At 39.9% G+C, this 14983-nt stretch overlaps 1 protein-coding gene across 1 annotated transcript in view; it reads right to left on the bottom strand.

The window, feature by feature from the left end:
* Positions 1–11965, bottom strand: part of LOC108678252 — a 12247-nt gene extending 282 nt beyond the window's left edge. Inside the window, exons 1-8 of the mRNA XM_018166620.2 lie at positions 11133–11965; positions 10601–10946; positions 10156–10273; positions 8843–8993; positions 8458–8550; positions 8008–8169; positions 4485–4572; positions 28–486 (exon numbers count right to left, since the gene is read on the bottom strand). Coding sequence (XP_018022109.1) covers positions 28–486; positions 4485–4572; positions 8008–8169; positions 8458–8550; positions 8843–8993; positions 10156–10273; positions 10601–10946; positions 11133–11852 — 2137 coding nt within the window. The 5' untranslated portion in view covers positions 11853–11965. The remainder of the gene's footprint in view (positions 1–27; positions 487–4484; positions 4573–8007; positions 8170–8457; positions 8551–8842; positions 8994–10155; positions 10274–10600; positions 10947–11132) is intronic.
* Positions 11966–14983: the final 3018 nt, after the last annotated feature.

The raw sequence follows: 14983 nt of genomic DNA, 5'->3' as shown, positions 1-14983 counted from the left end.
CCCGCAGGTCAGTTGGTCCCGGCGCACGCAGGTCAGTTGGTCCCGGCGCCCGCAGGTCAGTTGGTCCCGGCGCCCGCAGGTCAGTTGGTCCCGGCGCACGCAGGTCAGTTGGTCCCGGCGCCCGCAGGTCAGTTGGTCCCGGCGCACGCGGGTCAGTTGGTCCCGGCGCCCGCAGGTCAGTTGGTCCCGGCGTACGCAGGTCAGTTGGTCCAGGCACCCGCAGGTTAGTTGGTCCCGGCGCTCGCAGGTCAGTTGGTCCCGGCGCTCGCAGGTCAGTTGGTCCCGGCGCACGCAGGTCAGTTGGTCCAGGCGCCCGCAGGTCAGTTGGTCCCGGCATCCGCAGGTCAGTTGATCCAGGCGCCCGCAGGTCAGTTGGTCCCTGCATCCGCAGGTCAGTTGGTCCCGGCGCACGCAGGTCAGTTGGACCAGGCGCACGCATGCAGGTCAGTTGGACCCGGTACCCGCAGGACGTAATCACGGCAATTCCTGGTCAGATGATGATGTTAATAACTGGTCACGTAATCACGGTAATACCAGGTCAGATGGCCATTGTACATTGTCTCGTGATCACGGTTATGGCTGGTCAGTCAAGACCGGAAGTCACTTAATTCAATTGAGTACATTATATTGAAGGGTTGATTTGGTTCAGGGGTCGGTACTAGATAACTAAATAACTCGTTCGTTATGCAGTGAAGAATTACGACAATAACTGGCCTTGAAAAAGCTGAACGGTTACATTCCATCTGACTAAAGAATTATGCACATTTCCAGCTGAAGAGTGGCAGGTTGGCTTTATATATGTAAAATAGCGTACCAACAATGAAGCATCTAGTTTTTTCAAATCGACGAGGAGGCCGGGCATTCACGCAAAGCAAAATTGGAGCAGTGAGTTGCGTATTCGAGACAGCCACAAGCTGTGAATGTTCTGCGATGTTCAAAATTGGCAAAAGGTCTAGCGGCGTAATTGAAGCTGACAGCGTTATACTCTATTATATTAAAGGAAGCTACCAAATTTGTATGTCTGGCAGGTCGTCCCGTGGCTGTGAGTCGTACGCTGTCCGTTGTCGCACTTCCGCTGATGACGTCATCGACTCGGCCTCCCTCAAGCTCTGGCGGGAGATCAGCAACTGGCTCACAGTGCGCGTCTTGGCAGGGAGGGGTGTGGGTGGTATATTCTGAAACGCTGTTTGTAATTCATCCTTGTAAAATACTATTCATGTAATAAGTATCACATAGAACATGACATAGGTCAGGATAGTGTCTCTTTTTATCCGTGCACTGTAGGTATACATCATTTTTATTGGAAACCATGATTTTTATTTTCTTTCAATTCGCATAATATAAGGAAGTAAATTCATTTCATAAGTGAATTTTTCAAGCAAATAAATATTTGAGTAATTTCATAAAGGTTCGCGAAATTTTTCGACTCTGTTAATCAGTATATCATCTCAATTTCCTTTCTTTCTCTTTCAATTTATGGAGCACTGACCATTTTCCATTAATGTTTTTAAGACTTCTATGAGGAACAGGGCAAAGCGGCAATATAATTGGCAGAATTTTAACTGCCGAAAATTATTTATGTATTGTTTCGTGAAAGATGTTATCCAAAGATCTGCATAGCGATGTACATGTGGATGAAGTCAACGCATTGTGATGTTTATATTCATGAAGACTTTATCGTGGGTTTTCTTTATTATTTTGATTTGATTATTTAGATTTTTTGGCCATCAGAATTCTTTCTGAAACCTGTAAGCCTTCAGATCGGCAGGGTTGCTTCTTATGAGATTTCCACGTGAAGTTGTGCTCGTAGTGAAACATCTGTCGAAATTATTTCAAGATAAACAACCTATTCAGCGTAATTCACTCTATTTTAATACAAAATATTTAATGTAAGCTAAATATTCTTTATCGTGTCAGTAAATTTGTCACTTAACTTTGGGTGCAGTGCATGATTCTCGTGCATATACTATAGGGTTGCCAGATCGTGTTTTTACAGACAAATTCCGCGATTTAGTTTTTACAATTGAGTGGGGCCCCAAAAATTGATGACAGCGGTATTTACTTATTGTATTTTACAAGAACAAAAAGATGTAAAATTAAGTTTCTGCACTGCAGCCTACAAATTTACCACTGAATATTGTATTGTGGGCCTTTTTTGGCCTGTTCTGTCGGTGGACTTGGCCGTTTTTTGGTTAATTTCTCGCAATCAACACATGAAAAAAATTTACTGAAGAGATAGAGATACCAGGTATTTCACAAAAGCCTCACAGTCGACGATTTCTTTTTAGCAAAAACTACTTACACGCGAATAACACCAAACGAAATGTGCATTTCTTTTGACTAACTAATGTTGCTGTCAAGTGAGTCCCAAATTGGCCAAGAATCAAGTTGAGTGATTGCGAATGTGAGGCAGATGAAGACTAAACTACGCGGTGCGCCAGGGCCAACTACAAGATGACGTATACATGTCGCTGAAATTTACTTTCCGGTAATTTTCTTACCTAAGCAAGATTATGGTATACATTAATGATGAAAAATATACCCGTCAAAGCGATGAAATGCTAAAGACGAAATAAAAAAGATGAAAAATCCTAACAAGTAAATAAACAGGCACTATAAGGTATTACTGGTAAACTCGCAGAGGAAATTTTTGCCCAAAGAAGCTCAAATCTTGAAACTGCTTTTGTTGATTCGAAGCAAAGGATGTAATGCGATGAAAATGTTAGATTAAACGTATATGTCTTTCATGTTTCTACTTATACATCACATATTACATCTAATTTTATACATCACAATGCATTATCTTTATAACGGAGCTCATCAGTAGTACAAAGTAGCTAGGATGACGGCTCCAACGTACATAAGCCTACAACATTTACAGTTTAAGAATATGTCATTAAGTCTTCATGATGTGTTTCGAAACTAGCTATGGTCTAAGTGATAAGTTCAAATGAACCTATAACAATATTATTGTATTTTAATGAGTTGGCATCTGCGTAATGTATCCTTGTAAATATATTCATACGTATTAATTTTATTATTTGTTTTTTGTATCCTTTCCAATGCCAAGAAAACGCAAGACAAGTGTGGGCAAAACGACATATTTTCGCTCAAATATTTAAAATTAGAACAGAATGCAGAAGAGTTTTCAAGATCAATATTAAATTAATCTAATCACACGAAGTGTAAAATTTTTAGGATTCGACGGGAATATGTTGATATAATTATAGATTCAATCACGCATGACCTTTCTTCAGTGATGCATTCAAAATAATTCAGGTAACTCCAACTCATTCGTTCAACGGAACCCGTGCACAATAGCTTTATCTCCACAGGTGGAGGTCAACCGTGATTGAATCTATAATTATTACAACATTTTTCACATCGAATCCTAAAGAATTTTATATTGATCTTGAAAATCCTGTAACATTCTCTAATCCTTATCAAATAGTGACCAACAAAATGTACAAAAAAGACTTAACGGATAATATTGGTGGATGAAGACATTTTGAAGTTACGTGTCTTCAAATTGATTCACTTTGTGTCATTATGGATTTATTTTTTACTATATTAAATCCTTCGTTAGGACTTCACTGAATGCCTTTCTTATTCATTCACTTACATTTGCATACACTCATTCCCAGTGGGCTGCGTACTAAGGTAGTTTTTAATAGAGTTAAAGTTGTCTAACATGTGATGATTGAGACGCAGATTTTCCAATAAATAGTTAATTGTCACGAAGAAATTGTCACGAGCGTAAACATCACCGTTGGGAGTTTAGGTACATTTATATACGGAGCTTCGTTCAAATCAGCTCAGTAGTTTAGAAGAGATTTCTTAATCACTGCGAATTTGGGCACGTATCACTGTTTAAATCACGAATTAAGGTGAAATAAAAAAAAGTGCGAACGAAGGCAAAATACGGGGAAAATAAATTAATAATAAACCAAAATCTCGTTAATAACGACTCATTAGGTTCAGTATGCTGTCATAGACGAGAGGTCTGGCAGTTCGCGCCAGCAAGAAATCGAAGTGGTTAAAGTCTGTCACGTTGACAGACTCACTCAGCACCAGATTTGGGAGTCCGGCAGCCAACCTCGCAACGTCCTGTACAATTGTACAAACATCAATAAAACAAACCACAAAATCACAATCCAGTTTTATGATAAAAGGTTCCAAACGAAATTGGGAGACAAGGCAGGCGTCGCAATCAAAATGCACCTTGTCCGATAAACATATGTCCACGTGACGTGAAAATTGATTTGAATACTGAAATATGATTGTTAAATAATAATCGACTGTAAAAAGTTAACGCATGCGACCGTAAGTTTTGTATTGATGAAAAACTGAATAGGGAAATAATTGAACTTTCAACGCTATATAGAACGCGATATAAAAATCATATTGCTCACTGTTTGTATCTACTCATTTTCACACACCACCACTCACTACCACACACTCTCACTCACCACCACTCCACTCACCAGAAGTGATGAGCTGGCCGATGTGGGCGAGGACGCGGGTGGAGATGCCGCCGAATGGCAAGTGTCCCATGTACAAATGCAGCCGATTCTGTGGTATGAAAATTTATTTAAATAATCTTTTTGAAATTATTTAATGCTTGTTTAAAATATTAAATTATTTGTTTTTCACTAAACAACTTGTAATAGAGAAAGGTGTTATATTTTGACAGGAATACGAGAAGGAATTTTGCTATCTACTACCAAGTTGCCAAAGCTCTGTTTTTTTAAGGTTTTTGACTCCAAAATGGTACTACGGAGAAAAAAATGGATTGGGAAATAAGAAATTGTTTATAATACAGGTCTGGAATTACGCAAGTTGATATCTTGTCATAGTGTATATAACTGTTCATAACGCCAATTGATGGAGCTCAAAAATCACACTCGAATAATCTTAGGTATGACACATGTGTCAATCATAAATGTTCTGTACATCGCTTTTGGGTAGGGGCAAGCATGTCATCCAAACTTCGTTAGTTATTATGGCACAGATTTGGAATGATTTATCTCAATGGATCGGAAGAATATTGGCTGAGAAATTTATCTAATATTAAATTATCTGTTTTTTACGAAACAACTTTTAATAGAGAAAGGTGTTATATTTTAACAGGAATAGGTACATAACTGTTCATAACGCCAATTGATGGAGTGCAGTCGTTAGTTAAGCAAGATAAAAATTAATTACGAGCAAATAAGTATATAAAAAATAAATAGGAACAAATTGCATTTCAATGCATACAGAATGATATAATAGAATCATACAATCAAAGTACAATATCGTGTTTTGGTGATAAAATTTCCAAATAAATCTCAGGCAATGAAAATTCTTATTCACATGAAAAACGCTGTGAGAATAATAAACCCTGCACTTCATCGAACTCCAGCACATGGTCTCGCTGATCGATACTTAACCACATCATTACAAATAATTATTCGCAAATATTATGTGGCATTTCATATTAATGTACCGCGCTTTCCTTGACCACATCCTCATTCTTAAAAACAAAAATCCTTGCCTGAAATAGTATTCTCGATTTACAAAAATATTCTCGATATACACTTCCAAACGAAAAAAAATAAAGAAGTTTTAAAACAAGAAAGAAATGTACGTATGAGACAAGAGGACTTGCCAGTGCTTGTCTCAAATTAATGATAATAAAATGGGTCTTCCTAACACACAATCGTTTAACGGCCGATTATGTTAATCACACTCGAATGATTTCAGGGATGACATATGTGTCTTGGCGGAGCCAATCATACGTAAATGTACTGTACATCGCTTTTGGGCCGGGACAAGCATGTCATCTAAGCTTCGTCAGTTATTATGGCACAGTTTTGGAATGATTTATCTCAATGGGTCGTAAGATTATTGACTGAGAAATTTATCTCCAAATCCGAGATATAAAATCCAGCGTTGACAGGAACTTGTGTGAGATCTGTCTCAATTTTGGTAGAACTGTTAGAACTGATCTGTTCGGATCTTCCAAACTTTGTCCCAACCAATTCATTTACTCTTTGTTTAGATGAATGTGATTCATCTGAACTCAGATTTTTCCATCCTTTACTATCATTCAAATTCTGTACTCAGTTAATAATTTGTAAATTAATGAACGTTATTCAAGAAATAGGTTTCGGAACAAGATTATATATGTATACATAAAAGCTCCACAAAAAAAGTATCCCGGGTGGGCTCCGGAGGCAATCCCGTCATGTACATTTGCGGCATACGGCTTCAAACGTACAAATTTCTACATATACATGCAGGGGTTGACAAAGTAAGGGAAACACCTAACATTTTGATATCGTAATTTTTAAACATATCATAAGCGATGAAATCGTGACATATATATTTTTAAGTTTCATTGTTTATTGTTGCTGTTAGTTGTTATTGTATACTTGCACATATATATTTAGTAATTTTTTGTTTCTATAACCTTACCTATATAACCTATAAATGACATACCTCTCTGACTTTCAAAGAGGACAAATTGTTGGTGCCCGTATGGCAGGTGCTAGTGTGACAGAAACTACTAGAGTGCTTGACATTTCTAGAAGTCGCACAATTAATGCCAGCTTTTGATATAATAGTAAAAACGTCCTCAGCAAATTAAGCACACGTCTGATCGAAAGTCGAAGATGTCTAATTAAGAAAGACCGTCGGTACCTAAATCGAATAGTGAGGAACAATCGAAAGACCATGGCTGTTAAAATTACTGCAGACCTCAATGGACTCATAAACAACCCAGTTTCCATATAAAGACTGACGGCCGAAAGCTGCATAGATCCGGATTCTATGGAAGAGCTATGGAATAGAAGTGTCGGCACTGAAGAAATAGGCCCATGGCCTGTTGCCGATTCTTGAATTTTTCGTGACTTGATTCGCAAGGGCCTTTGGAACCCGATCTCTCCATAACTGACGATTGATTGAGATAGCTGCTGGACTTATTGCCTGGTCCGTAATTTGCTAGGCATTTTAAGACTGAACATATGCTCCTGCATAGCTTCGTCTGGACTTATTGCCTGGTCCGTAATTTGCTAGGCATTTTAAGACTGAACATATGCTCCTGCATATGATTCTATGAATTTTATCTGCAATTAGAAAACCTCTGATTTCAAGTACAATTGCTTCAGAGCGTTTAGAGTGGTGTAAAAACTCCATAATTGGTCCCTCGAGCAGTGAAAAAATGCGATTTTCTCTGAAGAATCATCATGTATACCTTATTTCCAACCTCCGGCCGAGTTTTCTTTTGGAGACAGCCAAAAGAGTCATTTAATCCCGACTGCCTTTTTCCAACCGTAAAACACGGCGGGGGATCTTTGCCATTTCTTGGAAATCCGGCGTGTTAACGATTTCTCTTCATGGGAAGAATCAACAGTCGTAACTATTTAGAAAATTTGGAGGACCGAGTTCATCCAATTGTTCAAACAGTATTTCCGGAGAGGAATGCTATCTTTCAATGCCCAATGGGGAATGCCATTACAGTATACCCCAATCAATACAGCTGGAATGGTTGAAAAAAGGCACGAGAATCATCCTAATGAAGTTGAGCATCTCATTTGGCCGCCACAATCGCCAAACCTGAATATTATTGAGCATTTATGGTCGATTTTAGAGATGCAAGTCAGAAGTCAACTCGTCGCCGCCATCGTCTTCAAAAGAGCCCTAGCTAGATAGTTTCAACTGAAGAAACGGTTAAAATTACTTAGGAAAAATTCGCAATTTTTATGAATCAATACCTTAGAGAATGATGGCTGTAATTGGCTGCCGCAGAAGGTTGATCTACACCATACTAAAATATTTATTGTGGATTTCTCAGGTGTTTCCCTTATTTTGTCTAACCTCTGTACATGTAATCGATAAAGAATCTGTTCACGAAATGATCGACCGAAATCTGTGTCACAGACGCAAAAAATATTTGGGTCAACATTCCTATGCAATGGAAATTAATAGTTTATCACCAGGATAAAATAAGTTAAAAAATCTCACTGGGTCGTAATATCCCTGATTGACTCCTCCCCCAAGGGCGGTGAATATGGCGGCGCATGGCTGGTGGAAGAGGCAGTCTAAGCAGCAGAACTTCTGCACGGCGCTGATGAAAGTTGCACTTCTCGACATCAGTTCCCTGATGCCGAGCTTTTCCAGCTGGGCCTGGGTTGGGAATATTTTATGATTTAATCAGGCATAGAAAGTGCCAAAATAAATAATTTAAGATGGCCCAACAACCCAATTATCATTCACTTGACCGAATACATACATTCACGAGGGGATCTTACGAAGACCATCTTATATCGACATGTGACAATAATTATGGCAAATTAATGAAGATCTCTGGCTTACATAGATCAATTTCTGACATAGCATCAAAGGGCTACGTGGAATTACCCCTGAGACCTGAATATTCAGAAGCAGTAGCAATTTAAGCAATCAGAACATTACCCTGAAAATGGCTGTTATTTGCATGGCGAGCGCCATAGGCCCACGCACGTTGTCTCTGAAGCCGACAGGGCCCATGCCGACCATCAGGCGGATCTAGGGGGTAACAAAGCTTTCAGAATTTCTCGAAATGAATGTAATTAGAACAAGAGAATATGCTAACATAGGCAGGTATAGATTTCGTGGAAAACAATCATTATGAATTATTTTCAACTATGACTATAACTTCAACTCCCTTTGAATGAAATACCGTACGCATTAAATGTATTATGTTTGATATGTTGCAAAATCGTCCGAGTTAACATCGAAGTAAATGTTTAATTCGGATTTGTTGCAATGCGAATGATATGCACTGAATTTAATTTCACACAGGTGCATTAAAGATAACCTTATCGACCACGCTTTTCGGAGTAGAGGCCGACATGTAGAACGACAAGGTGCCGAGGGAATGGCCAATGAAAAATATTTTATCCACTTGAGTTTTGAGCCGCACGTAATTGACCATCGCCGGTACGTCGATTCCGGCGATCTCGTCCAGGCTGAAGAATAAATCAACGTGTTAATTAGGGGTATAGGTATGCTGGCTAGAATATGGTAATAACGTTACTGTGCCACAATAAATAGGCTGGAGAATATATCAGCATGTTAATCAGGGTAGAGGTCTTCTGAATAGAATACGGTAATGACGTAACTATATAGCACAAAAAACAGGTTTGAGCAGGTCGCTGTAAATTTTGTATGCAGATTGGAATATGACAAAGATTTTTTCTATAACAGCACAAAACAGGTTGGAGGTAATAGTAATAGAACTTTAGCAAAAAAACTCTAGCAGCAAGCTGGTAGCGGTAAATTTTGTATGCAGGTTGATTGAGTCTACTATGATTTTCGTCACACATACAAGTTAAGATTCCTCAAGTCTGAACCGGTTTTACTAGAAGTACCATAACTGAGGGTCGGTGTCACCATGTCTGAACCGAGTTTACCTGAAGTACCAGAACCGAGGGTCGTTGTCACCATGTCTGAACCGAGTTTACCTGAAGTACCAGAACCGAGGGTCGGTGTCACCATGTCTGAACCGAGTTTACTTGTGAAGTACCAGAATCGAGGGTCGGTGTCACCATGTCTGAACCGAGTTTACCAGAAGTACCAGAACCGAGGGTCGGTGTCACCATGTTTGAACCGAGTTTACTTGTGAAGTACCAGAACCGAGGGTCGGTGTCACCATGTCTGAACCGAGTTTACTAGAAGTACCAGAACCGAGGGTCGGTGTCACCATGTCTGAACCAAGTTTACCTGAAGTACCAGAACCGAGGGTCGGTGTCACCATGTCTGAACCAAATTTACCTGAAGTATCAGAACCGAGGGTCTGTGCCACCATGTCTGAACCAAATTTACCTGAAGTACCAGAACCCTCCCAGACACGGTGGTAAAGACTTGGTTTAAATGGACTTCATGGTCTTGGCTCCCAGCCACAGTGGTACAGACTTGGTTTAAATGGACTTCATGTAAAATTGATGGCCGGTATCACCATATCTGAACCAAGTTTACCTGAAGTACCAGAATTGTTGGCCGGTATCACCATATCTGAACCAAATTTACCTGAAGTACCAGAACTGAGAGTCGGTGTCACCATGTCTGAACCAAATTTACCTGAAGTACCAGAACTGGGGGTCGGTGTCACCATGTTTGAACCGAGTTTACCTGAAGTACCAGAACTGGGGGTCGGTGTCAGGGTTGAGTGTTGTATGGTTCCTGCTGTATGTGTTGCCTCTGAAGTCTCCCAGCCAAACGTCATAGCCTGCGTCCGCCAACTGGAAGGCTGTCAGCACTTTAACTTTCACGAAATCAGGAACAAAGAAATATTGCCTGTCGGCAGCTCCACATGTTCATTAATTTAGAAAATTTTGAAATTGGTTACGAATCTTAATCATAGTGAAAAGCGAACATTGCAAGCGCCGTTTCATAAAGAATGTTTATTTTTAGTTGAGATATGAATGGTAATTATAATACTATTCATAAAATGACAGTTCAATCTTTGTTGAAGACAAAAATAAAATTATAACAGTCGCGAATAGTTCAATTTGTAGGATGATTTTTAGTTTATGCACACCATAACATTGCCTGAAAAAATATGAGAGATAATAACCTAAGGAGTGTTTGGGACCCGCCAAGACGTAGTCAGCTGAAGAGCAGGCAGCGCAGTGCGCCAGCAACACCACATGAGGGTTGTGCCCACGCGGCAGCTTCTCTAAGATGTCCTCTGGATGTGGGGGTCCCCATAGCCCGTTACCACCCAGCAGTTCCTCCCTCGGTAGGTGGACCCCTGACCGGACCTGCCGTGTCGAAGCCCTCCCATAAGGGGCCTTGTTAAGCGGGGTCCCCACAGCAGAGTGTCGTGGGCCCGGGATGCGTTGAAGGGCGAGGATGTAACCATCGCTCGTCGTCACCGAGTGACGCTCCAGTGGGTACCCATTACGTTGAATTATTTCCCACTGCGGGAAAAGATTGTTTTGCGATTTCAAGAACATATGAATATGTGAAGTCGTCGAGTTATTCATTGAATTTTAATAATATGATTGGGTTCACAAGATTCGTGTCGTAGGCTTAAATACTTATCAGAGTATTCAACAAGCGCGGAATTTGGATGTCATTCCGTAATGTTATCAAAATGTTCTCACCGTTGGCAAGATTAGTTCGTCATGACTGTTCGAAGGCAGGATGAGCGTTCTTCTTTTCCTTCTTCGCGTCTTACTTTCTTGGCTCCACAAATTTTCGGATGATTTGTGTAAGCCATAAAGAACGTTTTCTAGATCCATATTTTCTGACTCCCATAATTTATCCTCGTTTCTGGTAACATTGCTGGAAAAATGTTGTGGATTTTTCGTTAGATTTTTCATATCGATGGCACGAACTTCGAAAAAAATACCAGATTGGGAAAAGTTTTGATGGTTAACAGCATCCCGTAACAAGTTAGCCATTTCCCCAGGTAGATTAGAAAATTTTGGTCGCTTTTTCCTCAGTCGGCCGGTGTGATGATGAGCTGAATTAAAAAACTTTAATTTTTCACTGTCTCGTCTTTTCTTGTTTAAATATTCCACGCTCTTTTCTTCATCTGTTGTCTGTCTCTTTCTTTTCCATGCCGAGCTTGTATCGGCTCTTCTCGAATTTTTGTTCGTTGAAAAATCTTGCGAAAATTTGAGGTAAACCCCAAAATTTGTACTGTTATTTCGTACAGTTGAATTGTACTTAGACGTCACAAAATCACGTGCGTTAAGAGATTCGTAATTAGACGAAGATAATGAATGCAACTCGTCACTATGTGCATTGTTTTGACTTTGGCAAAACTTAATGATGACTAAAGAAAACATACACAAATTACAAATATAATTAGAAGCCATGATTCATGTGATTGTGATTAAAAACTTTGAATAAAAAAATCCCTTGATTTGCACACAGCACAGAAATCGTATCGCAAGGTTTCAGTGCACAAAGAATTCCTCAGGTTCATCTCTGGAAACAAATTTGCATGAAGCTTCAATCATTTGTTGAATTATAATAACAGTAAAGTTAGCTTGTGTTCTAGCACGAAGACAATAAAAAAGCAGAATCTAATCAAACCTTACTAAACCCTATCCTAACTTAAAGTAACATAACATAACCTTAAACACGAGATTAAAATCAACCCTTGCTCGTTGACTAAACAACCTAACTTGTTGGAAGATCATCAATATTAATTATTTGCTGGTAAGATATTCTTTACATTGCTGGACATTGCGAGTGACCAACGTGGTTCTTCAATGAATAAGAATGTGACGTAAGAATAGCATGTGTGGTAATTCAATTGTCCTTGAAGCAGTTGTCTTGAGCGCCGCTGCACTCACATCGCTAAGGAAAGGTGCTAGCAATTGAGGTCGTCGTGGCCGTTACTGTCATCTGGGAACTGGACTCCTAATAGCCAATGCAATTAAAAAAAAAAATTAAGGCACTGTCACGTAGCAGTGATATTTATTTGATACTTTACACAATAAAATATATAAATTAATTAATCTTTCAGCAAGAAAATTTGATCAGAATATTCCGTCTACGCATTAGTTGCGCAGTAGAATATCTTATTCCCGCTTCTAAATTAACTAGGGAACAAACACGATATTGTTTGGGTGTATATTCCTCAACTTCATTAATAATTTATATATTAAACGATAAAAATGAGCTGCAACACTCACTACCGGCCACGTGTAGTCAGTTATATTTCACCTCCCTCTCATCACACTGCAGCGCTCACTCATCACTGATTTTGTCCCTTCACTTGTCAGCGTTCACTCACCACCGACCTCTCCCACTCAACGCCGATATCTTCCTCTCACCCTCACCCCACTCATTCACTCACCACTAATCACCTCCAAATGATCACCACTGACCTCTACCACTCCATACACAGTGCTCACTCACTACCGGACCTCTTCCTCTCACTCACTACCGACCTCTTCTTCTCGTTCACCACCGACCTCTTCCTCACAATCCTGAGCTCTCAACTCATAACCGACCTCTTCCTCACACTCTTGAGCTCTTAACCCACTACCGACCTCTTCCTCTCACTCACTACCGACCCCTTCCTCATACTCTTGAGCTCATAATTCACTACCGACCTCTTCCTCACTCTCCTGAGCTCTTAACTCACTCCCGACCACTTCCTCATACTCCTGAGCTCTCAACTCACTACCGACCTCTTCCTCACACTCCTGAGCTCTTAACTCACTCCCGACCACTTCCTCATACTCCTGAGCTCTCAACTCACAACCGACCTCTTCCTCTCACTCACTACCGACCCCTTCCTCACACTCCTGAGCTCTCAACTCACAACCGACCTCTTCCTCACACCACTGAGCTCTCAACTCACAACCGACCTCTTCCTCACACCACTGAGCTCTTAACTCACTCCCGACCTCTTTCTCACGCTCCCGAGCTTTACACTCACTACCGAGCTGCAACACTCACACATGATCACTGCGGTTGCAAGTCATCACGCTAAGAGTGACTGTGTTTTGACCTTGTCTCACTTTCTCAACGCTACATGGCGCGAATCTCGCCAAAGGTGACCTCAAAATCCTCCTCTATATACGACCGTTATTCGGTCATATGCTAGGGCACCATGCCGTTGAAGTCAATTTTTAGAAGGGCGTCATCTATCTGACCCCAAATAATTTATTATTACTCTAGATCAATAATTATTTATAATGAACAAGTATCGATTTGACAGACGAATTAAAGGCTAAGCAATACAGGGTGACTAACAGAATCTTCCTGATTTAAAAGCTCAATAAGAAAAGAACTAGAAAATATATCATTACAATAGAAATTTTATGTAAAAAGACATTACTTGAGTTTGTGTATCACTTAGTTTTAAAGATGTCATTAATCAAATGACGGCCCCCATTGTTAATGAGCTCTGTTAGCCGACTTTTTAAGTTCAGCACAACTCGCTGGACGGGTATGTTGGTGATGGCTTGGTGTATGTTGTTCTTCAAATGAAGTAGAGTCTTTGGACAGTCATTGAAAACGATTTGTTTTAAGACAACCACATAAAAACACACAGAGCCAATATCGATGGATAGAGCCGGCTAGGGATATCGAGGGATCGAGCCGGCTAGCGGTCATATGAAAAGTACGCCTCGACAGCACACGCACGCTGCTCACTTGTCCAATGCAAAGTGGCAACTAACTAAGCAGGACATAAAACTTGTATTTCATATGAATTACATTCCGCTTTTTTCCTACGACATTTGGCTGCTCGGCTAGAAATACAAAACAGGAAATTTTTTTGAAGAACACTGTAAAATGATTGCATTGTTACTTTTATTGATGAATTATGTAATTGCAACTTTTATTGGCAGAAATTTTATTGATGACTGTGTGAGGTAAAGCGAATATCACTATCATACGGTAATGAAGATAACTTCATATTTAATTTTCAATGCTCTCGATCTAAGAAAGTTGCCCAATACGCTGGCGGGAAACGTCCTCGATAAAAGTTTTCTATTATTCATTATTAATTCAAAATTTACGAATTGCTTAAATTTTATTCTATTATTCTGGCCTGCAGAGAAGGGAAGTTACTCCGATAACTTTGGCTAGACATTTAATGGAAGAGATTCAGCTGATTTTCGGGTGCAACATCAGACGGTGTCTCTTGGGATCGCAGCTCATCTAAATGGAGAGTATTTACCAGCTTTAGGAGCGGATTCTTCGTAATATGGAGCACTCGAACTAACTATAAATTACATGAATGAATAGTAGACATTTTCAAAAATTCTGATAATTGTTAAACCATTTAGCGAGCTTGTGAATGGCGCCCTCTAGATGAACCCTGAACGTTGTAGACTTAGCTTTTTTTTAGGTTGGTGAGTAATGCTTTATTGTCTAATAAATGTCTTGAAGCTAACACTTGCTAATAAATATTAGTGTTATAAAGTAGGGAGAGTTCAGCCCAGAACAGAGTACATATAGTTCGGTTCATTTATCATACAATTGC

This window comes from Hyalella azteca, unplaced genomic scaffold, assembly GCF_000764305.2.
Source record: "Hyalella azteca isolate HAZT.00-mixed unplaced genomic scaffold, Hazt_2.0.2 contig1385, whole genome shotgun sequence".
Taxonomy (NCBI): Eukaryota; Metazoa; Arthropoda; class Malacostraca; order Amphipoda; family Hyalellidae; genus Hyalella; species Hyalella azteca.
Note: the sequence above shows the minus strand (reverse complement) of the source record. Positions and strands in the feature narration are given on the sequence as shown.